The sequence below is a fragment of the Varanus komodoensis genome, unplaced genomic scaffold, assembly GCF_004798865.1.
Source record: "Varanus komodoensis strain SLA01 unplaced genomic scaffold, ASM479886v1 scaffold9, whole genome shotgun sequence".
Lineage (NCBI taxonomy): Eukaryota > Metazoa > Chordata > Lepidosauria > Squamata > Varanidae > Varanus > Varanus komodoensis.
This window is the reverse complement of record NW_025336598.1, coordinates 32,796,912-32,821,914: the sequence shown is the minus strand read 5'-3', so window position 1 is coordinate 32,821,914 and position 25,003 is coordinate 32,796,912. Positions and strand designations below refer to the sequence as shown.

The 25,003-nt window shown below is 42.7% G+C and overlaps 2 protein-coding genes across 6 annotated transcripts in view; one reads left to right on the top strand and one right to left on the bottom strand.

Annotated features, from left to right (window-relative positions):
• SLC4A10 (solute carrier family 4 member 10) overlaps window positions 1-987 on the top strand; it is a 118,205-nt gene extending 117,218 nt beyond the window's left edge. For all 3 annotated transcript variants that reach the window (XM_044417896.1, XM_044417897.1, XM_044417895.1), the window contains one exon: window positions 921-987. In XM_044417896.1, the coding sequence (XP_044273831.1) occupies window positions 921-987 (67 nt within the window). The remainder of the gene's footprint in view (window positions 1-920) is intronic.
• Window positions 988-5,213: 4,226 nt separating this feature from the next.
• The window catches only part of DPP4 (dipeptidyl peptidase 4), a 65,237-nt gene continuing 45,447 nt past the window's right edge, over window positions 5,214-25,003 (bottom strand). For all 3 annotated transcript variants that reach the window (XM_044418133.1, XM_044418135.1, XM_044418134.1), the window contains 8 exons: window positions 23,839-23,908; window positions 20,727-20,921; window positions 20,115-20,169; window positions 18,772-18,871; window positions 16,195-16,259; window positions 9,781-9,853; window positions 9,477-9,550; window positions 5,214-7,573 (listed from right to left, as the gene is read on the bottom strand). In XM_044418133.1, coding sequence (XP_044274068.1) covers window positions 7,475-7,573; window positions 9,477-9,550; window positions 9,781-9,853; window positions 16,195-16,259; window positions 18,772-18,871; window positions 20,115-20,169; window positions 20,727-20,921; window positions 23,839-23,908 — 731 coding nt within the window. In that variant the 3' untranslated portion in view covers window positions 5,214-7,474. The remainder of the gene's footprint in view (window positions 7,574-9,476; window positions 9,551-9,780; window positions 9,854-16,194; window positions 16,260-18,771; window positions 18,872-20,114; window positions 20,170-20,726; window positions 20,922-23,838; window positions 23,909-25,003) is intronic.

Genomic DNA, 25,003 nt, shown 5'->3' with positions numbered 1-25,003 from the left:
TTGCGTGTGACTAAGACAAGCAGGTAGGAGGGGTTCCCAAGATAGACTGGCCTCACCTGATTGGTCCTCTCCCTCACAGGAGATGGTGCTGGCCAGGTGACTGGCCCCAGGTGATGCCGCCATTCCTGCAGTGGCATTCACACATGCTCCCCCCCTCCACCCCAGCATGGGTTTGCACCATTCAGAAGTGGCTGCCATGTTGTGTGGGAAGAAAGCCTGAGCAGACAAGCTGTTTGACAGAAACAGCAGGCTGGAGCCCTTCTGATCAGCAGATCCATTTGACTCAGGAGACCTGGCAAGTAATTTTTGTGCCGCGCCGTGTGGCAGAGTCTGTAAATCTGCCATGAGGAACAGGAACAAAGAGGGAGGAAAAGAAAAGAGGTGCCCGTGTGCAGATGCAGCACAAGCATTTTGAGATAGATAATGTGTGTCGTCCAGCTCATCCACATCTTAGGTGAATTTGCTGATGATTTTGGTAGAAAGCAAAGACTATACAGATTATAACCAAGCAAGTTTTTAACTTCTTGTTTGTGCACCTTAAAAATCCAGCCTTAAAAATATGTGACCGATTTTATTTGCGAAGAAAACTGTTGCCATTTTAACCAATGCAGTGATTTAGCTTTTATTTTTTTGGCCTGCATGCTTGTAGATGCGTATGTCAGTGAATTTTGCATCTTGCTCTATTTTTCAGTTACCTTCTTTGTCTTCCTCTCTATCTATGATGTTGCCCAGTGTTCTCGTAACCATACAAGCATACCTGCCCAGTCGTGCATTTCCGCTTTTGCTTCCCAGACATTGCAGCATGAAAGCTAAGGCAAATGATTTTGCTTGACAGAGGGATCCCCCGCTTTAAAGGAAAATGGGTGGTTTGTCTGTGCAACCGCAAGGCATTTTCTTCTCCTTCTTCTTCCCCAACTTAGCACTGAAAGCCGAAGAGAGAAGAAAGCTGACTCAGGGAAAGGTGTGGACCGCGAGACTTGTCTATGACTTTCTCTTCTGTTTGTTTTGATACACAAATGTCTGGAGTGGCGCCATCCTGACCATGCCCACCTTGTTCAATTCATTGTACAACCTGCCCTTCATTCCAGAGTAGTACTGGTAATGTAAGTAGTGCAATCCGTGCTTTGGTCCTTGTCTGTTCATCTGCTCTGGCCGAGGTCCCTGCAGGTATCGACTGGCCGGCGAGGGAATCCTCCGCTCTTCTTGCCGGGGTCCCTGTGTGCGAACCCCTGCCATCTACTCCAGAAGTGAACAGGATTTCCTTTCAAACATTTCTCTCAGTAGGTTCGGACTGTATTTTCCTACTTTGCCTGTGCACTTATTTTCATTGCTTCTCCATTTCAGAAGAGAAGCAAACTTGAAATGGCCCCAATTCTTTTTGTAGCTTAGCTTTCAGCCAGCTATTTCAAAAGACCCGCGGCAACAAAAAGATGTTAGTTTTAGAGCTATTTTTAAATGAGGAGTGGCTCGATCCTGCACTCCCTTACCCATAAGAATGAGGATTTCCCCCCAGTTTAAAATCATGGCTTGCGTGTGCTGCACGCGCGCGTGTGTGTGTGCATATGCATGAGTGACTTACAGGATCAGACCCTATATTTGTGCAATTTTCCTTGATTTAATACTGGATATTTAATATTTAAATTTATATGTAACTGGAAAAATAAAGTAATATATAAAGATATATAGGATATAGTTAACATTCTGTCATCTTGTTTGGAGAAAAAAGCCACATCCATTGATCTGCAATATCCATGCAGTATTTGTCGTGATGCGAGCTGTCATTACAATATCTTATACTGTACTGTACTAAATGTTGCAGTGGTGAATTCAACAGCTGCATTGTGGTGGTAAATAATCCACATTTTTCTAGCTTTCTGGATTATAATCCTTTTCTGAAATGTGCAGTAAGATTTCCAGTCCCTGACCAAGAGTGAGCAGTCAGGCTGCTGCTTGAAACTTCTTCAATTGCTTCATGATGCTTTGCACTTGTCTGGACATAGGCAAGTACTATTTTTTTCCACCCAAGTATGAATCCTACATATATTTTTGCTAGAAGACTCTTTTCATTATTTCATCCAATGTGTGTTGTTTTAAAAATGCATTTGCGATCCGTCAATAACTTCTGAGCACAATCTAGACAAAATTAAATACTTTAAAGTCACATTGATCTTGGAGAGAGAAACATAAGCCTGTGCTTATCTCTTCTACTCATATTAGTGGACTGAAATATGTTTAACTTTGACTATATTGTGCCTTTATTTAAGTTTGATGTTATGATCTCACCAAAGTACATAGGAGCTTCGACACTGATTTCAGGGGGCCAGGTTACTGCCATAAAACCTGTTTGCAAAACAAACCTGTGCTTGGCCTTTCATAGTAGCCTGAGTCCTGAATGAAGGACAAGTCCATGTTTGCAGTTCAGCCCCTTTTCATATATAACATAGAGATGCTATTGTAGCAAGCAGCAAGAGCAGGCCCAGAACAAGATTCCTCTCCAGTGCCTACTAGTAAGTATCCCCAGACCACTTTCCTTCGGCCATTTCCAGCTTGGGGCTCACAGAGCCAGCTCTACAGCAAACCACCCAACCATCCACAGGATGGCTGAGCACACAGTTTCCGTGCAGATGTAGCCAAACTGCTCCTCCTGAGGCGCCCAGGCTGCTTGTGCTTTGGAAGCGAGTGGAATGCGCATGGATGGGAAAGAATAGCCGGACCCTCTTCGTAAGGCCAGCCGCTTCAAGTTAGTGTTCGGGTTCTTTGGTGTTCACACGCACATGAGTTACAGAGACTGGATTGTAACTGACAGTGAAAATATATCAAGCATTTTACAGATTTCTGTGGATGTTACGATCTTTTCATCTCTTTTTAAAAAGTCATATTGATTATTCTACACAAAACCAGACTGTAGAAATGCACCAGTACCTTAGAGTACCAGGACCAAATAGCTGCATGCTTTCAATGTTCAGGCATGATGGCTAATCTCAGACATTAATATTATTTGCAATTTTGCCCAGTGTAGCCTAAGAATTCTTAGCTGAGTGGGACGGCCTTGCATGCCAGCACAGCTGTAGGGGAATTCTGTGCAAGATCTTGTTTATGAGTAAGTGCACTGGAGGTTCCTGCACACGTGAAACTGACCCCTCCGCTGGCATGATGGGGCAAGCCACATGCATTTGAGCCTTTATGCTCAGAAACATGGGCTTTCAGCAGAGGCATCGCCCTCATAAGGCTGATGAATTTCATTGTCTCCCATAATGTACGTATATGTACGAACCGGGATTCTCAAGGGCAGAAAAGGGCATGGGTTTTTCAGTGTAGGCCACCTGAAGCACTTTGGTGAAACTGTTTTCGTACATCCAATCTGCACATTTTACTATATAGGATGCTTTGGCCCATGATGGTCCCGACTGGTTCATCAGATTCTCATTCTAGGTACCTGTGTGTTCGGAAGAAAACTGTCCTGGACTTTCATGTGGACACTCTTGCACAATGCTTCTTGTTGAGCACACAACCCAACCAGAAGCACTTTCCTTCAAACCATCTCTCCCTTGAGCAGTAGTCAGTTGCATTCCCACTTCGTACGGGTAAATCTGGACTGCCGCCAGCCAAGATGGACTGCTGTGCATGAACAGCAGGTTGCATCTCCCGAAAGGCCTGTAGTTTGGCAGTTTGCATACCAGTTCAGCTGCAGAAAGTGGAGAGGGGCCCTTCTCAGGAATGGTGGCTCTGAGAAATGGCCCACAATGTTCAATGACTCACAAACTGAGTTCAGGCTGCCCAGTTCCATATGCCTTGTACTACAAACATTAAATCACACCAGTTGTTATTGTGCCCCAAGTTGGCTAAATCAGATGGGCATAAAACAAAACATTTCTTCAAAGGTTATGTTTGAAACACAAGTTCTTGTCTTAAGAGATTCTTCTTATCATCACCCAAACACTTTAAATTCATATTTTGCCAATATTTTCATATTTATTCAAACGATTTGCATTTAATAAGAATGTATATATAAATCTAGAAAAAAGTTCAGCTGCATTTAAGATTAAAATGCTTTGTTAATGTGCACTTGATGATCCACTGTAACATTCCAGTTGCTTGAAGGTGAGCCTAGTCTAGCCATGCCATACAGATCTGTCCCTGGAAAGAGACTACTGGGGTTTTAATATGCTGCTGATGTTCTGTATCAAAATGATCAAGAAATCAGAAATCTCACCTATCTTTCTGGATACTAAGAAATCAGTGTATCAAGGATATTCTACATTATTTCTGTTCAGCATTTCTGAGTTTTTTTTAACTGTTATTCTGTTTTTGTGTGGATTTCAATGCTATTCCAGTGTTAATGCCAACACTGAAATCACACACAAAAAAGAAAATGCAAATAGTAGTGTTAAACTTACTTTCAATTTCTTATTCTTTGGTTGCAATTGCTGAATTTCTTGGATGTAATTTATTACAAAAGTTTAAGTAAAGTGTACATGTGAATAGAATACTGTGTTTTTCACATCTTAAGAGGTGTTAATGTGGAAATAAAATATTTATCCTAACTATTCTTTATGCTTATATTTACCATGCCTAAATATGCATATGATGGGGCGCTGTGTATTTTTCTGTCCTTAGAAAACTTACCTGTTTGTTCTTTCAAATACAACATCAAACTGCAAGTTCCTTTATTAACAATAGCTAACATGTGTATTTGAAAACATTCAGTAGAATGAGTCTACAGACATGCTCATGCAAAAACAGAAGGGTTTTTAATTCACAGTATAATTTGGCAATATTTAACTTTATTAGTTTCCTACACAATGTAAGTGTCTATGAAAGCAGTACCACCGAAGGTGTGTTCTGCCAAAGTTCTCTCCTTCCTGGAGGAATCTCTACTAGTTCTCTCCTCTGTTCCTTGCCTGTTCTGAATTCACTCCTGATGTAACTAGCAACTCCTGCCAGGGGAACAGCTATGTAGGAGTAGGTTAGACGCTTATCTACTGAACGTAATGCACTACACGATGACAACTTTGCTACATGATGCTAGTAGGAACTTTCACAATTATGAAGAGCTGGCCTGCCACTCTTCACTAAATTAATTTCTCCTGTCTTTACGCAGATCAAATTGTTATAACAACTTTCTGTTGCTTCAAGGACAGCAAACAAATAACTGATGAATATTAGAACAGTTTTCCAATAAAAACACAGGTTTTCATATTCAGTATCACAAAATGGCTTTATTATATTACATCAAGAACATCAACAGTTGTAGGTCAACATGTTTTGCTAGCCTCGTACAGCCTCCCCTTTGAACATTGTGGTTGTTCTGAGAACACAATTTACATCTTATAATTTAATGAAGGGCAGGGAGAAAAAACACTAACAGTTTAGGAACATGGTAAATAAGTTATAAGGCACATTGGTTACTAGTGGTATTGGTTTCATGATTGGGCCCCATTAAACAAACATGAATTTTGTTCATAGGAAAAAAGTGAAGTCATCAACTGCACCCCATTCACATGAGTTCTATTGGTCAGAACAGCTGAAGCACCACATGCTTTGCAGCTGCCTTGATATCTTCTGGTTATGAAAAACCACTGGAGTTCCCTTGTTGTATCTTTTGTGAAAAAGCAGCAGCAGCACCAAAAAAAGAAAAGGGGGTGGGTGGGTGGGTCCACAGGTTTTTGATTGGCATTAAGCAAGCAGTGAACTGTTATGCTTCCTGTGGAAGTCTTACTTTGGGGCTGTGTTCCTCAGAAAGCAGAACTGTGTGGGGGAAGTGATGCCTACTCATGTGTTAGCCCTAGTTCCTCAGAACCAGGTTCCTGTGGTATGATTCCACACTGCTTGTGTGTAAATGCATTTGGCTATTTCACACGATTACCCATGGGCCTTCCCACTCAGCCTGCATCTCACCAGGATGCAAGATGGGACAGACTCATGTAGTCAGTTCCATTGAAGGTATTCCCAAGCATAGTACCAGAGGGCAAGCAGACTTCCCAGCAGTGGGTGCATGTGGGACCAGCATGTCTTACAGGCCCCTCCTGGGGACAGATACTGGGCAGATAGGCTGACCTAGCAAAAGTGTTCTCAGGAAGGGATAAATGGTTGCGTGCCAGATAAACCATTCCTACAATTTCCAGCTCTGGTTATTTGATACTATTTAGAAATTTACTAGCCAGAAATTTTAGACTTTCCTAATATGTATAGGTATAAATCATTAACATTTCTGTTAGTGTGGTTTGGTCCCTCATCAAAGCCATAGCTGGAAGCCCATGAGTGTTTCAATAAGAGCTGCAGTCTAGTTTCAAAATACGCTTTTGCTCCTGATTTTCAAGAAGTTCTGCCATTATGAAGCCTAGGATCTTGCTACAGTCACTAGAATTAAAATAGCAAGGAAGAGATGAGCTGCCCCACTGATGTGGCTACAGGAATGTCACAGCTTAGATAACTAGCATCAATTCCTGTATATGAAGGCTTTTTCAAATAGTATTCATGTTCTGGAAACATAATGTGGTCAGCCTTCACAAAACTGTTTCAGAATTATTCTAGTGCTAGAGATTAATTTTACTACTCTTCACATCAAATACTTAAGCTATTATTTCAGATGGTAATAGCAAATGTATCAGCTGCTTCACCTGCTTGCAAGCGATGTAACTTGACAATTGCCTTTACTTCTAAAAAGTCAACATGAACAGCAACTTTGGGGCAGGGGAGGGGGACTGAAAAAGCAGTGAAGCCTGGGTTAAACCCCCTGCCCAGCATCCAGCTGTCTCCTGCCAGCCTTGCTGTTAAATATTATTATTGTAAGAGATCATAGGCACAGATCTTTCAATCAGATCTAATTCTGCCCATACTCAGAAAATGATAGCCTATTTTAGTTGCAATCCACAAAACATGTATGAAGAATTAGAGCTCATCCCTGTTTAGAGAAACATTTTTACTTCCAGCATGTTCCATTTAAAACCTGACTGGTAACTGCTGAAGTGATCATTTCTATGACAAAATTACTGCACTTAGCAGTCAAGCATAAATACAAAAATTGCTTCTTGCAATAACATGTTAACCTGATTTATGTTTTGTTTTAAAACAAATTGTGTGTGTGTGTGTGTGTGTGTGTGTGTGTGACATGACTGCTGCAATCCAATGACTCCGGTACCCATACCTGTGTTCTGCTGTCATGTACAAAACATTGTATGCAAGACCTTCTGCAAAGGAAACAGGTTGCTTTTTTACTGAGGTGCAGCATAATTTAAAGAGAACAGAATAGAGTAGCCCTTGGATGAGTGGTAGAGCACTGCAAATATTTGGTCTGTACTCAGTAGGTCACCGTATAAAAGAATTGCACAAACAGACATTTTTTTCTTAATTCAAGTCTCCATAGAAATAAATTTTGCTGTCTCAGTTGAATGAAACATGAGGCAATTAACTAGGAAAGTGCTCTTTTTCAAAACTTCCTAAGCATAATGAGATGCGATTGATCTCCCTGGTGTTATGACAATGCAAAACACTGTTTGATAAAATGTGTCATATGGGTGTAAATATGGCTGTGGGCCTCGCCTCCGATTCCATGGTCTTTATCTGTGTACCACTGCAAAGAGAAAAAGACAAGGTTTTCAGTGCAACTCCTACTGTTCTAGAAAACAGTGACTCTGATAGAACAGGAGGTGGTCTAGGGGCCGCAGGCTGGTTCCTCCTACAACATCTTGAAGGGCCAGAGGATCACTTGGAGGTCAGAGACAGGGCTCCATGCTCTGAGCAGGGAATTGGATCTCTGACCTCCCCCCCCCCCCCCAGCTGGCATGGAAGGAACTACACTGGCTTTTCTCCAAGTTCAAGAATGTAACTCTGGAGAAAGGTAGAGAGTGTCCTGGTGGGTAGGATGGGGAGAAGGCTGCAGCGACCTGGCCACAATGGCCATTCCCCTGGAAATGTTCCAGGCTAGACAAGGAAAAAGGCCCACCTAATAAGAAATGCAGGGAAGGAAGGACAGGGAAGCAAAGATCGCCTCCACCACTCCTGGCAATATACAAGTTGGTGGGGGGGGGGGCTGCGAGCATTGCAATAGGATTACACTTAATTCCCTCCCCCCACACCCCAAATTTTCCTCTGCCTTATGCTCAGGCCAGATAAGTTCTATGTAAAAACACTGGCCAGGATGCTCCAGTTGTGCCTGTCCTCTTCACTGCACAAAGACGTGGCGGACAAAAAGAAAAGGCAGTGGAGATAAAAGCTTTGCAAGGTGCCACTGTGTAAAGTAAGGCAAGGACAGCTGTTGGAACCCTGCGCTGTCATTTGTGGAGCCTGGACGTGAGCCTGCTAGTCTTGCATTGGCAAAGGCAGTGCGAGGAGCCACGGCGAGCCGCCTTCTTCATGAATTTGACGAATTCCCTTTTGATGCCACCCCTACATCTTGCAGTAGCAAATTCGGAAGTTAAAGAATGTCCCAGAATGGTGCTTCCTTTCAGCTGCCCAGAACCTTCCCACAAATGGCTTCGTAGGATGACCCAAGATCCAGGATTATGACAGAGGAAGAAACACTCATCTTTAAACACTTGCTATGCATAATTTTATACACTCCAAGATGGCTCCCTTACTTGCCTTTTTTCTTAGCTAAAGAGCCCAAACACTGCACACTTTCCTTAGTGGGGAGTTGCCTCTTGATCCAGTTCCTGCAGCATTTTAAGCTCAGCAGTATCTCCTTAGAGCTGCAGTGACCATGTCCTTTTCAAAGGGTAATATTTGCATAGGCTAATCCAGATGGATACACAAAATGTTTAATACAAAGGAGCTTTTTGAGTGAGGGGAATAGAGTACTTAAGCAATCAAGTCCAACAGGAGAAAGCTTACACACAAATGCTATGCATCTATTTGCTTTAGCTTTAGTCTATCAAAAACTACAAGGAGTGATGGACTCTGTCTTCCCCTGCCCTCCTAAGTACCACAGAATAAAATTTTGTTGCCATTTCAGAGAGCCTAATTTGGATTTCTGGGCTCCTTGATCCGCCTTTGCAGTTTGGAGAGAAAGTGTGCATTGCGCCTGTTTCCGCATCCCTTGCTTCCTTTTCAACTTGGATGCTCCTCTGATAAACACAGCCTTCTTTTCTCTTGTCAGTTCCTTAGCTTAGAATGAGAGCACAGAATCACGTTCCGTCTCACTATGTTCTTTTTGGAGAAGGTCCTGAGAGCACAGTCTACTGCTGGGCCGGGCCGAAGCAAACTGGGTGAGCCCAAAAGACAAGAAATAGCAGCATAAAGCTTTTCCTGCCAGTAACTAAGTCCAAGACAAGGCATTTCAACACCCTGCAGTGAGGAGCAGGACCCACCAAATGATTGGCAGCTGGGGGAAGGGGCTGGGACCAGTGGAAGTGGGAATGCCCTTCTAGGGAGATCCTCCTGAGGGCCAGCTCTGGCCCTCAGGCTTCAGGTGCTGCACCCTGCTTTAGAATGCAAGTGGCGACCCGAGCAAATGTCTTACAGAAATTAACACATACCATTGCTTGGAAATCCACGTGTGCATCAACTAAAGCTTTTGAGATCTGAGCTGCTTGCTGAAAGTGAACATTATCTGGAATAAAAAAAGAAAATACCGCTAATAAATATTGCATATCACCCAGAGTGGGGAAGAATCAACCACAAAAGCACAACCATGACTCTCTAGCCCACCTTACTAGATACCAAACATGGAGGAAAAAAATACTATTATTGTCCTCAGACATGTCTTACTGTCTTGCCTCTTGATGGTTCTGCTTTTTTCAGAACTAGATTATAAAGGAAGGCTAATTAAGAGCAACTCACCATCTGCTGTTCCGTGGATCAGGAGATAGTCCACTTCTTTGAAGTTCTTAGCTCTGGCCATAACTGTAGAATTCTAAGATACAGGTGTCAAAAGAAACAGTTTAGTTACAGTTGTAGTCTGCTTTGAGTGACTAATATTATTCAATGCCACAAACGGTTCCTTAATTAAAAACAGTAACAAATGCCATGTGTATATGAGCAAGCCATTCCTACAGAGAATAGGGAATCCTTGTGCTGAACCCATTCACAGACCTGATGATAAGCAGCACAGTATAAAGTGTAGGAATTTAGAACATCTAAGCTACAGTAAAAATAATTGCAATCATGCAGAAAAAATAATTCTTTTTGACATAACTGGCTTCATTTACTTCTCAGTTCTTTGCAGTCAACCAACTTTTTATAAGTAGCTACCAAGAATTCATTGGAGTCACTGTCTCCAGATGTTATTCGTCAAGCAAAATTCACTGTTTGGCATATTTATGAGCTAAGTCTACCCTTAGCTAAGTCTACCCTTACAAGGGAAGAACTGACTTCCATGTTTTCATCCCAAAGTTACAAATGATGTGGCAAAATAAGTCTCTGGAAACTTGTGTAGGCCAGTAAATTTCTCTGCACGGTTATCTAGGTTCCATGAGTCCAATGGCAGAAATACCCTACTGCCCTCTGCCAGTTCTAAGGCCACTGCCAGGAGAACTGTCTTTGTGAAAAGATCAAACAGCAGTCAGCATTTTATCGGCACTCAACAAACAAGTTAATGTTTGGCTGGAATCTGAAGGTCTCTCTCCCTTTGGCATATTTCTTGGATAATAGAACAAATGTCATATCAGTACAAGATGGCATATTTACAAAATTGTACCCTGTTTTGCATAACCTAATGATGCAGCAGTTCTTGAGGACTGAACATTTCAAATCTGCTAGCAGAAGATTGCCAAATCTATGACTGCTTCAAATACTTGCCAACAGCATATCAAATTTGGAGAGAGCTGCAAAACAACCTCTTTCACAAGTTTAGCTGTCCTCCCCAGTGCATGCTCTCCTGGCAGCCTGTGACAACTAGTATCTGCATCAGCATCCCTTCCCCTGTGCAAAGCCACCAGCTCAGTCTTTTTTCTCTCCTCCGGTTCATGTCGAGTTGTGTTTCTTTTAGGGCCTAAACTAGATTTTCTACAGCAGCCTACAGCTCTGGCTTCCACCTATTCAACTTTTCTTATTTTTGCATTTGCAATTGAAAGGACCGCACACTGACTAGAATGCCACCACGCTGACTCTGAACCTGTTTGTACTTTGTGTGTGCACACACTTACCCACACTTTTGCAGTTATTTCTTGGTTTCTACACTATACGGCACTTGGTGTTTTCTCCCATGTCATGCTCTTTTAATGCAGATGCTTGCACTGCTGTGGGAGGGAACTACAATTCAGGAATAGTCTTGTTGGGCACGTGCAAATCTATGCATAGACCTAAGGTATTAGGCCCCAAATTACAAGGGTTATCTTAACAAGAGTCCACATTTTTTGAGCTTCAAAGGGAGTAAGCATCTTATGAAGCCGAAGGGTAAGCAGGCTCGTGCCTACAAAAGACCGTCACCTGGAATGGGTTCCCATGTGCGTCATCTGAATGCTGCTAGCCCAAGCAAAGGGGCTGTCCTGGATACAATGCCACTGGGTTTGCTTAAGTTCATGCTCATCGCATCTCAGAAGACAGTGGCCACAGAAGTGTGGACCCACAGCTGACACCACCCAGTGTGTGCTGCTCGCTCAGGGGTGCACGTGCTCCAGAGAAGAGCAGCCTGACACCCCCCAGTGTGTCTGCACTACCTCCTCTTAAGATCTAGCACCCACGTGCAAAGTTCCCCCCGCTATCCAGGTGCGCCAGTGGCTATGAACCCCCTTTCCTGCAGAGGGGCTGGCCTGAAGTGTCCTTTGCAGGAAGCCACACCCTGGCACCTCACGTTCCAAAACCAAGGCAGTGCCTAGTGCTGCACCCAGTCCAGAGTCTCAACTGGCGAAGGATAAGCAGCACGTCCACAGAGGCTAACCCACTTCACAAAAACATCAGAATGTCCTATGGCGGATTTATTTATTTCAATTTTGCATATGCTGCCCCGTTACTAAAAGTCTCTGGAGGGCTTACAAAGAACAAAAACCAAAGAGCAAGGCAAACCATAACTGTGGCGACACACAGCACACTGCAGCCGATAAATGATGATGATGATGATGATGGTTGCAGTGGTCAGAGCAGTGGAGGGAGGCTGGGGAAGCCATGGCGGGTCTGCACCCAGCCGCCAGGTTCACCGGGTGGCTCTGTGCCATCTGACTGGGAGCAGACAGTACAATAACCCAAACTCAAGAGTTGTGTGTTGGCTGTCAGTGACCCATGGGTTGCTGAAATGTGGGCTATTGTGTTGTCTAAACCCATCTGCTATAACAAACCAAGGTGAACAACTTGTGATTCACCACCCAACAGCAAACCTTGTGTCCTTTCCATGGGTTGTTCTTAGTTAAAAAGCCACGGCTTGTTAGCACAGCTAACAAGGGTTTAAACACCACAACTACAGGACACAATTCAATGACAATCCACACTTTGCTCTTGAGTTTGGGTTACTGTGCTGCTTGAACCTAGTCAGCAGTGCCCCTGAGCCTAACCTACCTGTCAGGGTTGATGTGAAGATAAAATGGAAAGGGAAAGGATCATCCGTGCCATCTTGGGCTCTTTTGAAGGAAAGGCCAGGACAGAAATGTAGGAAATAAATAAGAATATAAGGAGTGATTTTCCCAACTTCTGAGAAGACAAGTGAAGCCTTATCAAAAGGTCTTTTGTCGGTCTATGTCCATTAGTAGGATCATGACATTTATTTATTAGTTTATATCCCACCTTGTTGGCTTCCAAGGAACTAATGGCAGCTCACATAAGTCTCCTCATCCTCTCAATCTTATCCTCACAACAACCCTGTAAGGTAGGTTAGGTTGAGAGTCTGCGGCTGGCCCAAAGTCACCAAGTGAGCTGCATGGCTGAGTAAGGACTACAGCCCAGAAATCCGGAGTCCCTGCCCCACATACTTAACCACTACACCACACTATAATATTGAGTGGAGTGGTACAATGGGTGTTGCCTGTACTGACTCCCAGGACTGGCTTAAAGTATGGAATATATAGTATATGGAATATAAGAGTGGGCACACGCACACACACCGCACACACACGTGGGTGCGTTACTTGGCTGGTAGCCACACTGCCTCATAGGCACCTGCAGCTCATTGGCTCATAGGGACCTGCCATCTTGTTTGGTTCAGTCTGTTAATAGAAAAAAAGGCCAACAAGGAGGAAAACAGAAGAGACAGGAGCTAATCACCAAGATCCAATTGCCCCCTTTACTAGATTGAAGTGTGCCTGAATACAAAATTGGAATGTTCCCATAGTTTTACTTTTGTCTTTGGAATGCCTGGAATTTGGTCTTATTCGGAACACTTGTACATAACGTGTTTTAATTTTATGCTGCGATTTGAATTTGCACACATGAAAATAAGCACTAGCAGATGCATTCGATTGGACTCTCACCCTGCAGCACACGTCCTCAGCTCATTTAGGTTCCAAGAGAGCAGGTGTTGCCATCATTACAAGCTTTCAGCTTTTAGAGAAGATCAAACTTTTGCCTTCTTCGAGCTGGCTTACAGCCCAATCCTGTGTCGTGGCACTTTGCAACCAGATTGTATAAAACTGGGAAGTGAAAGGCCACAATGTTGGGTCAAGCAAACGCCCAGCTGTACTAAAGCTAGCTGCTGTTTCCTTCACCAGGACCTTGGCACTGAATGGAAGGCAAGGGAGGGAGATGCTGGCCAGGCAGAGCAGCCTCGTGGAATGTGTCCTGCCCACCTAGCAGAAGATCCTGTTTAGCTTCAGCAGGGAAAATTGCTACCTGTCCTGCTTGTGCTCTCTATTAACCTGATGTTGTTTAAAGCCAGGAATTCCTTCTAAATTCTGAGAAATGTGGATCACTTTTGTAAAAGCAGGATATAATCTGGAGAAGAAGGGGCCTTTCTTTGAGAGGTAGGTGGAAACATGGGAAAGCACTGTTCCAGAATAGTGAAGCCATTAAGATCTTAAGTCCTTTCCGCCCTTGAATCTTGTAACATGAATTGAACAGTTTTCCACCTTAAGAGATGCTGTGCACAGTCTGATCAGTATCTCCGCCCCCTCCTCCTCCTCCTTGCTTGCAGCCTCTCCAATTTAATCCTCTGAGTAACACATTGGAAACCTTTAGCTCTTTGGTACTGGCAGTTTCAACGTGGACACTGCCAGCAATGGATGCTGCGCCAAGAAAACTCGACTCCTGGCACAAAAAGATTACACAGTCCTCTGGTGCCATCTGTGCTGTGAAGCTGCAGTGACATTGTGCACCCAGAGCACTAACATTTCAATCTGTAGCAAGTTAAGAGACTCCCATTTACATAAGTGCCTTGTGGATCTGCTACCACTCTGTCTGCCTTCACAGAACCTCAAGTTGTTCAGCAAACAAGAACCCCAAATAGAAGGCAATGATGGAGAGTGGCAAGAGAGAGCCACTGAAGCTGGCTGGATCGGGCCAGAAAGTTTAAAGAGAACTCATGAATCTCTGAGGCAGGTGACAGATGGGAGAAAGAATGGCAAAAAGGTCAAAAACCTGCTCTTTTAACTGTGGTGGCCCGCAGCATTTGCAAAGGCACATCGTTAGCAGCGCCTTCTATCTCAGGCTTTGTCCCACCTCCCTTCTTTCACATTTAGGGTAGGACCACTCGTCAAATGCAAACATGCGTAACAAAATTCCAGCAGACGAGTGTGTTGCCAATGGTGACTTCATAATGAAGCAACTGGAGCAGAGAAGCACTGGGGGAAGTAGGCAGTAACACTTTGCACATTCATACCACATGCTGGTGTGCCAGAGCGAGTGTCAGAGTGAAAAAATGAGGATGGGAGAAGTATCATGGGAGGATGAGACTCACTTTTTTACTGACTTTTCCATAAGAATGTTTTTTCCTCCAAAAAGGGGGGCCCTTGGAGTTTTGTTACTTGCGTTTACACATAACCATTCATTCCGTTCTTTTTTTTTCCAATTCAGTTTCACATTTATTCAGTCCCTTTATACCTATGACGAGTTCACAGGCCATCTCTTGACTTTGAAATGTCTTTTACCACATCCACCTATTTTGTATTCCCTTTCAAGGGGTTACTCTCTCTTCCAATGGTGCCTTTCTGCTGACAGGAACTGCTCTCTCAGTGGATCTGATAATTTCCTCTCCTGCCTGCAGCACCATCAAAATCTATTCCAGGAGGCTGGGACACCCTCGACAGCAGATTTTCCAGCAGTGTAGAGGACTGCAGTGAGGAAGTGAGAAGGAGAAAGCCCTGCTCCACTAGCAGATATCCTAGCATAACGTTAGATTCACCCCACAGTCTTTGCTCACCTCATTAGGCTGCACACCTGGCTGAGCACAAAGAACCATTCAGCTATCATGGAAGATGCAAGGAGTGCATATAAATTGCCACCATGGTTCTAAAACAATGAGACACAAACAGCTCTGGAGGAGGCATCGCTCCTTTTTTATGGCAGACTATGCCATCATCGCCACTGCAGTGATCTGCAGCACAGACTGAGAAGATCCATCATGACCTCAGCTGCTAAATTTATGTTTGGGCAGAATTTATATTTGCATTAAGAAGGGACACAAAAAAGAAGAGGATACTTTTATAAAGTCAAAATAAGGAGGTGCTTGATCTAGTGAGTGCATCCATTCATCGATGCTCTGGAGTTAGTGTTATATGGTTGTTCTTTTATCATCAGAGGCTGCACGCTCGTACATCTCAAGATGATCACTTGGTGGAGAAAAGCATCCTAGCGATCCAAAGCTATTTTCATAAATTTGCCATATATGAGTGAATATGCACTAAGCACAACCTACTTTAATTGCTACTCCACTGCTTAGAACATGTTCGACTTGGGAAATCCTTGGCGTGAAACTGGCAGTTCACCACTCCCTGATGAAGCCAGTTTGTGGACTTGGATCTCCAATGAAAAGAGCCCCTACAGCAGTCAAGCCCTTTCACACATGTAATCCAGAATCAAGGGAGCTGCAGGAACATCGTAATTCAGAAATTGTGTTATCTAGAAACTACTCGAATGTATTAGCGACACCCATAATCAAACTATGCTAAATGTGTACTCCCTACTTAAAAGAAAAGAAAACCCTGTATAGTATGAGGCCTTCAAAAGAAAATAAAAGGTGTTATCAAACTAATCCCTCCACTGAAAGAAAAGATAACATCAATGTAACGAGAAAAGAGACAGTTTCCCCTTCTGCAGCTTGCTGCTATCCACAATTTTAGGCATGCAGTGGGGGGGCCTGGAACCTACATCCCATGAATATACTGTACTTCTTACCTCATAGTTCTGAAGATTATCATTTTTTTCAGGAAGGCCCATGTAGCGCTCGGTGTATATCGAATCTGAGGTGGGAGGAGAGGGCAAGAGAGAGAATTCTGTAAAACATCCTTGTTTTAAGGGTAGCTGTGACGTGTCTGAGAATAGCTACATATTCTTTTTCTCAGAGGTCATTATATGGAGAAACTTTGGTACTGGAACAGTATCTACTGATGTACGTGCTCTTTTAAATCATCTACCAGCTGAAAGACTGATAATAATACTGGAAGGATGAGCATTCATCTCCCTCTATGCAATGGACTGATGACCTTGGAATACTTTCAGTACTCGAAGGAGAGGTGTGCAGGCACCGGCTTTTGTTGTACAGTATAGGGTATAGTTCTTGGAAGCCTGTGTTTTCTCATTCATACATGTATATATAGCATGGATTTAAATCGATATATTAACATCTATGCAACCACATTTTCATTGATGCTTTATAATAAAAATGGTTTAAAAAATTCTTCTCCTTAGCAATGTAATGAATGTTTTACCACTGTAGGAAAAAGATGTTTCCATTTTCCTAATAATAAACATCATAGGTAACCACATTTGTTTATTAATATTCAGCATGCAGTCACCCATGGCAACAGCATTGTTCAGTATTCCTATCTGATGCTAGAATAATATTATTATTATTCTCTCAGTAACTGTGAAGAAAATAGTAATTTCATTGCACAGCTGATTGTGACTGAATTACAATTATATTAACAAAGGGTACTATGAAAACAGGGTTATTTTTCTTTAGGACACATTAATTGCTACTCATTATCACAGATTTTCTGAATTCTGCCCCCATTCCCCCTCCATTTAGCAAAAGTTTAAAATGCTGAATCCCAACATTGTATTTCTGAAGTATGGCCAATCTGTATTTGAAAATCACAAGTACTCCTCCCAGAAAACCTTAAGAAAACAGCTTAAAGTAAGACAGGTTCCTCTGCCAAGTAGTGTCAACTTCAGCTCCCAGAGTCCTTCTGTGTTCTCAGGTAAATTCTCAGAGAAGGAATTTCTCCACTGCATCTGGATGAAGACTCTCATTTGCATGCTACACTCTGCCAGCAGAGACGCTCCCCGGAGACGGGATGGCAGTATGCATTCAAAGCCCGCAGCTTGTATCAGCACTTGTCATTTCTGATAGATGCACGTGTACAAGTGGGTACATGCAGACATGCACAAAGCACATGTGCGTGTCTGCATACATAGACACACACACACATATTAGTGGCTTGGATCCAGAAGCATATTTGTGTATATCCCATAGGAAGACAACCGTTTTCAACTTCATTTAAAAAATAAACACACCATTTCTAACTCTAGCTATGTCTACCCTCAAATCCTATACCTGTAGCTCAAGTGCATTTCTCTTTAAAGTAAAGATAAAGTGCAATAAAGTAAATTTAAAGCATACTGTACATTTTGTTGGTTGCAGAGGTAAATGTGAATGCTTCTGTATAGCCTGGAATGCTTGATCCTGCCAAATTCTGGAAGTTTAGCCGTGTCAGGCCTAGTCAGAATCTGGATGGAAGACTTGAGTCCCACACTGAACAGGGGGCTGGACCTGAAGGCCTTCCAGGCCTCTTCCAACTGTATGTTTATGATTCACCTAAAAGCTATACATTTGGGATGGAACAATGGGCAAATTGTAGGGAAGAACCTATAGAAATCCATTGTTGTCACCCAACTGATCCAAATGAAGTGCTCCTAAACCCTTCTAAAAATAATGCCTAAGGCTGCAATCTTATAAATGCTTAAGGGAATGTGGAAAAAAGGCCTACAACTCCCAGCATACCCCAAAAACCCATGCTGGGACATGCTGGGAGTTGTAGGCCTTTCCTCTATCTGAACATGCATAGGATTGTGCCTTAAGAGAGCCATCACTCAAGTGAAGAGAGCCAATGCTCCTCCAGTTTCCTCATTATTTGAATACTGGAGTCAAAGACAAGGCATAAGTAGGAGGGTGTTAATTTTCAAAGTTCCCTGCTAAGAGCTCTTTAGAAATCAAGCAAACTAATGTTGAATTTCCAACATTCAAATATTCCCAAGTAATCAGAAATATGCTTTAAATAACAGAGTAATATCCAGGAAAAGGTTAAATATCTGACCCCTCTTTTTAGAGCTCATGGTTAATAAATCAAGTTTGTAGAAATGCTAATGAATTTTATGACATTCAGAAATGATCCCTCAGCACTTTGGAACACATGGCACTTTTGAGGAATGCAAATGCAGACATTTGCATTATAGTAAAAATTTCAAATATTAAGTAATTTTGTGCCTTTTAAAGGTTAAGCAGATTATTTTCCTTTACAAGTCTACGATTTTCAGTGGCACAAATGATCCAGGGACACTGTGTAATACCCCACATGAGTTCATAGAGGCAGACCAAATGGCACTTATTGTGAGAGGAGTCTGCACAGTGTAAACTTCCTCCATGTCTTAAATATGTACCTTGATATTGCAAAGCATATGCAGCATTTGAGGGTTTGCTATTGCCGAGCTTTACACTGGAACTCTCTGACTTCCTTAGAAGGAATCACCTACCATAATATTGCCAGCGCGACACGGGGGCCACGGCTATTCCGCACTTGAAGACACCACTTCCTGATCCAAGCACCATGGAGGTCACATAACCACCGTATGACTAGGAGGAAAGAAACTGTATTATTTCAAGCGGATCGGCCAGATCAACTCAGCGTGCGTGTGCAGGCCTAGGCATGGGTTAAAGTGCTGTGCCTCACATTTCTTGGTTTTGCTCAGGCCTCCATTTCATTGGAACTTGGAGAAGCCCGGTGTGGCGTGGGGGCCACTCATCAGAGAAGTGACATATCAGCCGCCTCCAGCCATGTTGGCTGAGCCACACCGAGGCTCCCCTCCCTCTACGGCCATGCTGCTTCGGTTTCTGAGAAAGGAAACAGAGTAATGGGAGGAAAGAGAGTCTGCTCTCAGGAATGTGCCATTCCCTTCTTAGTGACTCCAGGCTAGGGTGGCTCTGGTATTATGAAAGCACCATGCAAGGAGCTCATCAGTGGATGGAGATCACATTACTCAGTGTGAGGAATCCATTTTTTAAATGCACAAATTGCAGCCCATCTTGGAGATGGAAATCTGCCCAAAAGAAAAACAAACCCCCAAATAAATAGACCTACTTCCAGTCATCAGAAAGGACACCTGCTGAATTCAAACAAGCTTTTTATGAGCAAGCATCTCTAAGTATGGGGGCATTTAGGACATTTGTCTCAGCTGTGCACCCTCCCCCCCCCAAAAAAAACACCAAAAAACAAACCCTGGGTACCAAGGTTCAGGGCAGAGCCCATGAATATACCCAGACTGCAAGCTTGCGCATTTAGGGGACTGTAATGCTCAGGCTGAACTTAGGGCTCAGTGCACGCTCCAGAGCAGTGATAGCCAATCAGATCGTTTGCTTTGGAGAACCTCTGGCGGCCTCTGCGTGGCAACTGCAGAGGATAGGAAATGCCACCTATACCTTTAAGCTTTAAAGATGCAGAACCCCTTTTGGGTCAGGAGCTGCTCAACACCACCAGGCAAAGGAAATGTACTATTGTTACTCTTGTTGTCTTTGCTATTTGTAACATGAACCAGCTCTAGCTTCTACACTCAGAAGGCTGGGAATGAAGCGTCTCTGAGAGGGTGGCAAGAGCATCTTCCCAGAGCAACTGTAGCAGAGCTGGGTGAAGGGTTGGGAAGGAAAGGTCAGGGGAGTTGTTGGGAAGGTAGGAATCCAGTGCAGGCGGGGGAAGAAGTGACAGCAGCTGCTAAATGGACACACTGGCGAGAAACCACCGATAGATGTGGTGGTGGTGGTGCATGCAATATTCTTCTTAAGGACAGCAAGATCTCTTCAAACATGTAATTTTTATACTTACCCAACCCCAAATAGCTATTCTGTTCTTATCAACAAAGCTCATTTCAGCAAACTGTCTGAGGAAAAACAGAAAATACACAAACTGCATACACTCAAGAGAAAGCATAGCTTATGCTGCCCTTCAAGGGCCTCCAAGCATTTTTAATACCCCCTCCTAGCCATGTTCTTGGAATGCAGACAAGATAGAAGTATAATAAAGTTTAATCTTTGGCACATAACCCTACAGAACATGTCCTTCTCTACCCATATTTATTTTTTTATAACTCGTACACTTGGTCTGCCTCTGTGGAAGCAATGCATAACTTTTTAATCAATTCTAATCTATTTCCTAATATTTATAAATATTGAGATGCATATATTTCATATCCATCTATTTGTAATTTATGTAGTATCTATTTCAATTTCATGTTAGAAAACTCATTCATTCATTCTCTTTTCTTTTTCCTTTTCCTTTCCCTTTTTCTTTTGTTTTCTTGAAATTCACACAAAAATGTTATTTTAAAAAAATCACACCTCATTTGCTACAAAGGAAGGAAATATTTTCATCTGTCTCATTAAAACACTAGCATCTAGGAAGGATGAAGGATGTGAAGATATTTAAAAAGGTGCTTACTTAGCTGCCAAGATCTGATCTTCAACCTCGTAGGTTCCTAGTCTTCGGTATATTGCATGTAAAATTTTGTCTCCTTGATAGCCACTTCCACGGCCATCAAAGCTAGCCACAATAATCTGCTCCGTGCTTGCAAGATACGTGGCCCAATTGATCCGAAAAGCAGCATCTGCTTTCTGACTGCAGGGCCCTGCGTACCTGTGGGATGAAACCAAGCTGATTTTGTGCCTGCTATTTTCCACTTCTTTCACAATTACTATATTTCCGAACAGGCAAATACAACTGGTGCTGAAGAGTGCAAGAAATATTCACTGCTCATCTGAGTGTTGCAATTCTTATTTGCACTCACTTTCAACAGTTGCAATTATTCTGATCTGAAAGACATTTTAGTTTTCTAATTATTCTTGTAGCTTTAGTAAGAATTTATGGGGGGTGTTATTGGGTGTTTATTTCATTGCAGATGGATCAGATTAGAGATCCAATGGCAACAATACAGAAATAGTAACGAGAGGAGAGGAGAGGAGAGGAGAGGAGAGGAGAGGAGAGATTTACACAGAAGATTCCAAGGTTAAGTAACATTTACAGCAGGGGTGAGGTATTAATCATCCTCAAGATGTTGTGACTCCCATAATCCCTTGCCTCTGGCTGATGGAATATATTACCCAAAATTTCTCAACATTGATTCAAAAGAAAATTAGGACCATGTGAAAAATCAATCATGAAATTATGTAGAGACAGAATAGTGCAACATTTCTGTGCTATTATTTATTTATATACTCTATGGCTCAGAATTCTAGCACAGTTGGCATTCATCTCTCCCTATTAAATCACTGCATTTAAAAATAATGTTTGTTTTACAAGATGCTGAGCACATACAACAAAATTGTGTTTACTTATTATTTAAAAAGTAATCATTCTTCCTTGCACAAACATTTTTTAAAAATTAAAAGAGCCTTCTGATTGGCCTCACAGACTATTCGGTTTAGAAGAACTGACCCCTGGACCCTTTGTTCAGCACCTGCAACTTTTTCAATCTTTTGCAAGCCATGTGCTTTTCCCTATGCTCCTTTGGTCTGTGCACCTTAATTAGACAAGATGAGTATATCTCCCTGTCCCCGTTTTGCAAGTGTTATATCGCTCCTAAATGTTGTAAACCACCCTGTGAGCTTCTGCTGTCGGGCGGTATAGAAGTTAAATAAAAGGTTTCATCAGCCCGTCCTTATTATCCGTCAGATCATAGCCAGCAGCCCGAATCTCTTTGACTGCTGGATCTGTCAGCACCTACATCTGGGGCACCAACCCCTCCTTAGCCAGCATGTGGTTCCAGTGGGTCCAGGATTCCAGAGCAAGCCACATACGTGCTATTGTTATGCCATCTATGACCACAAAATCAAATCCCAGCCTCCAAGATTAAGACGAGTAGAGTGAATTTCCAGTGGCAGGCTGAGATCATAATGCAGTGGTCCACTGTAAGGTCAGGTTCCCAAGCTATGCCAATGCCACTGTAGGAAACCAGGAGCTAGGCACCTTTCCCAAATCTCCGTGCCAGGAACTATTACGTTTCAACCTTCCAAACAGAGCACAGACAAATGATGTCCCCTGGAGAAAAGCCACTAGTCAAAAAAATCAAAGCTGATTTAATAGAGAGGGTTTCCACTCAAATTTATCCTCTCCCTAATGTAACGTGTCCTTGCAGGATGAGACAGTGCTTCTTTTAGCAATAAATGACCAACCTGAGATGATTCCATGGCTGCAAACTGGGGATGAAATTTCAGCAAGATCTGGGAAGAACCATTATCTGCCCTAGCAGTGAGTTTGTAGATGTCACCGGCTAGGTTAAAAAACTGCTTAAAATCTTGACTGGAAGACTGATTATTTTAGTGTATTGTTTCAACTGCTGGACTGTTATATTAATGTTTGCTTGCAGCAGTCTTTAAAACAGGAACAGACAATCTCAGCCACTTGATGAAACAGATGGTTTCGAAAGAATCAGAAACAGACTGTGACAGAAAGAAAGAAATCAAAGATAGGATGGTGATCAAGATAGATAAGAGATTGCAGAAGCGGATACCTTCAAAGCGAGCAAATAATGAAGCAAGAAACTTCCACTGCTTGAGAATGGATAAGTTACAAATCGGAAGGATCCAAAAGGCTGTGGTAACCAAATAAGGAGCAGGGTATGCTGAGATAACAAAGCTGAGATCATGAGTTGGGAAACAGCTGCTTTGAACTATGCCTTTCTGTTCTGAATAAGTTAGAACGCAGCTTTTTGTGTATCAGTGTGTCTATACAGAACATATGTAACAGAAATTATGTATCTCATGTTTGGATGTACCATATCCTCTTTCCTAGTCTGTCTGAACAACACTTACCTATGTCTATCTGGGCATTTTTCTAGATTCATGTCTTTGCCTATAGAAATGGTTTCCCACTTCAGTCTTCATCACTATAGTTTAGGCCCATTATTAGGAAAACCTGGGTCCCCAGGCATGTCCAAGGGCATGAGAATAGCTTCAGCTGGGCAAACCAAGTGAGGGGCCAGCAAGAACCTTCTGCACTCTGCTTTTGCTCAAGTTGTTTTGTCTGTGTATAGAGATAATACTTGCACATTTGGGATGCAGCTAAATGTCCAGTTGGTTTAGGGATGGGAAAACCTTGGAACTGTACATGTCCAAAGACCTAAAAAGACCAAATGGTTTTCTTAATTGTCACACTGCAATCTCCTAAGTCAATTAGGAAAATTTTCTTGATTGTTTCATCTGTTATTTTGGGTTCAACAGCAAGGGAGCATTGAAAGGCATTATTGGCATTTTTTTCCAGTTTCTGTTGCTGAGTTTGATGTTGTTTAGTAGAAATAAGTTTTGCTGTATCCCATGGAGTTTTCAAAGAAACAATCTTGAATTGTAACCATTTGCAAAAGGGCAGCCATGCTAGTGTGTGGCAGCAAAAAAATGTTTTGTGGCTCTTGAAAAGGTAGCACACTTTAATGTGCTTACTGTGGTTGCAATAATGCGCTTATTGTGGTTGTGGTTGCTCAAAAACGTTTGTAGTTGTTGAGGTGCCACAAGCCTCGTTCTTGACATCTTGGATAACATGACCAAGGACGCTGACTTACACATCAATGAGCAGAGGGTACTTCTTCGATTTATCGAAGTGAGGAGGCAAGATCATTTGATACCACAATCCTGAAAACAAAAAATGAAAATACATCACTGATGCAAGCAAGCGACAGATGTGTGCCTTTGAGCAGCGAGCCTCATCTGGGGGGAGCCACCATTTCAGCTTGAAGCAAAACCCCTATTATGTGCATACAAATAAGAGTGCAAGGCTCACGGGAACAGCGCTTGTCTATGGTAAAAACCCTCAGATCTAACAGAGCATGAATCTGGGAACCAACCTGTGCAAGGATTTCTCCCCGTGGCTGCAATGTCTGCCTCACTGGCACGTCCCACAAGCATCTTTCCTGGCTCTAGGTTCCAATTTTTTACAGGGCCATTTTATGATGATCTTTTTGGGCACCACAGTGCACTAGGAATTTGGTGTGGAAACAAACCACATTATATTCTGACTGGTATTGGCTGGAATGGTTTAATCTGCAGAACAGTTTGGTAACTTTTCCCTCTTATTTCAGGCAAGGGGAGATGGTTCACAAGCAGGACACAGGGATCTCTCATGCCTTGGCTGGTCATCATGCCCCTTTGAAGCAAAATGTTCACTTTTTGCCCTCCGATAGACCTCAGGGTGGTGCACTCCCCCTCCCCTCAAGTTTCTAGCTGCCCCGGGAAATGCAAAGGTGCATCCTACCAATTTTTCCCCCTAGGGATAGCTCTAGCTCCCCTTCAAAGGGCAGGGGGCGAGTTGACAGGACATTTTTTCTCAGTCAGGAACTGATACAGCCATCAAGATCCTCACAAAATATCAGAAAATGCCCAGCCTTATGCTTTCATGCCTCCAAAAGCTCTTGTAATATTCACATTGGTCAAAGTACAATTTCACGTCAATGCTGATGTAACTGTGAGCTTATGAATGTCCCAACCATCCTTTCCACAGTGAATGGTCTGCATCTAGGCCCCAGTTTACACAGGATTTACAACATCCATTGCAATGAACAAACTAAAAATAGAGCTGGTTTGAATTTAGTTTTAAGCAACCCCCTTTTTTCCTTTCTTTTCTTTCTTTCTTTTTACTTTTTTACAAAAACTAGATTCTTTTGTGGAGCCTCCCGGTGAGATTTATATTGACAAGACAAGACAATTTTTTAAAAATGGATATGGCATTAT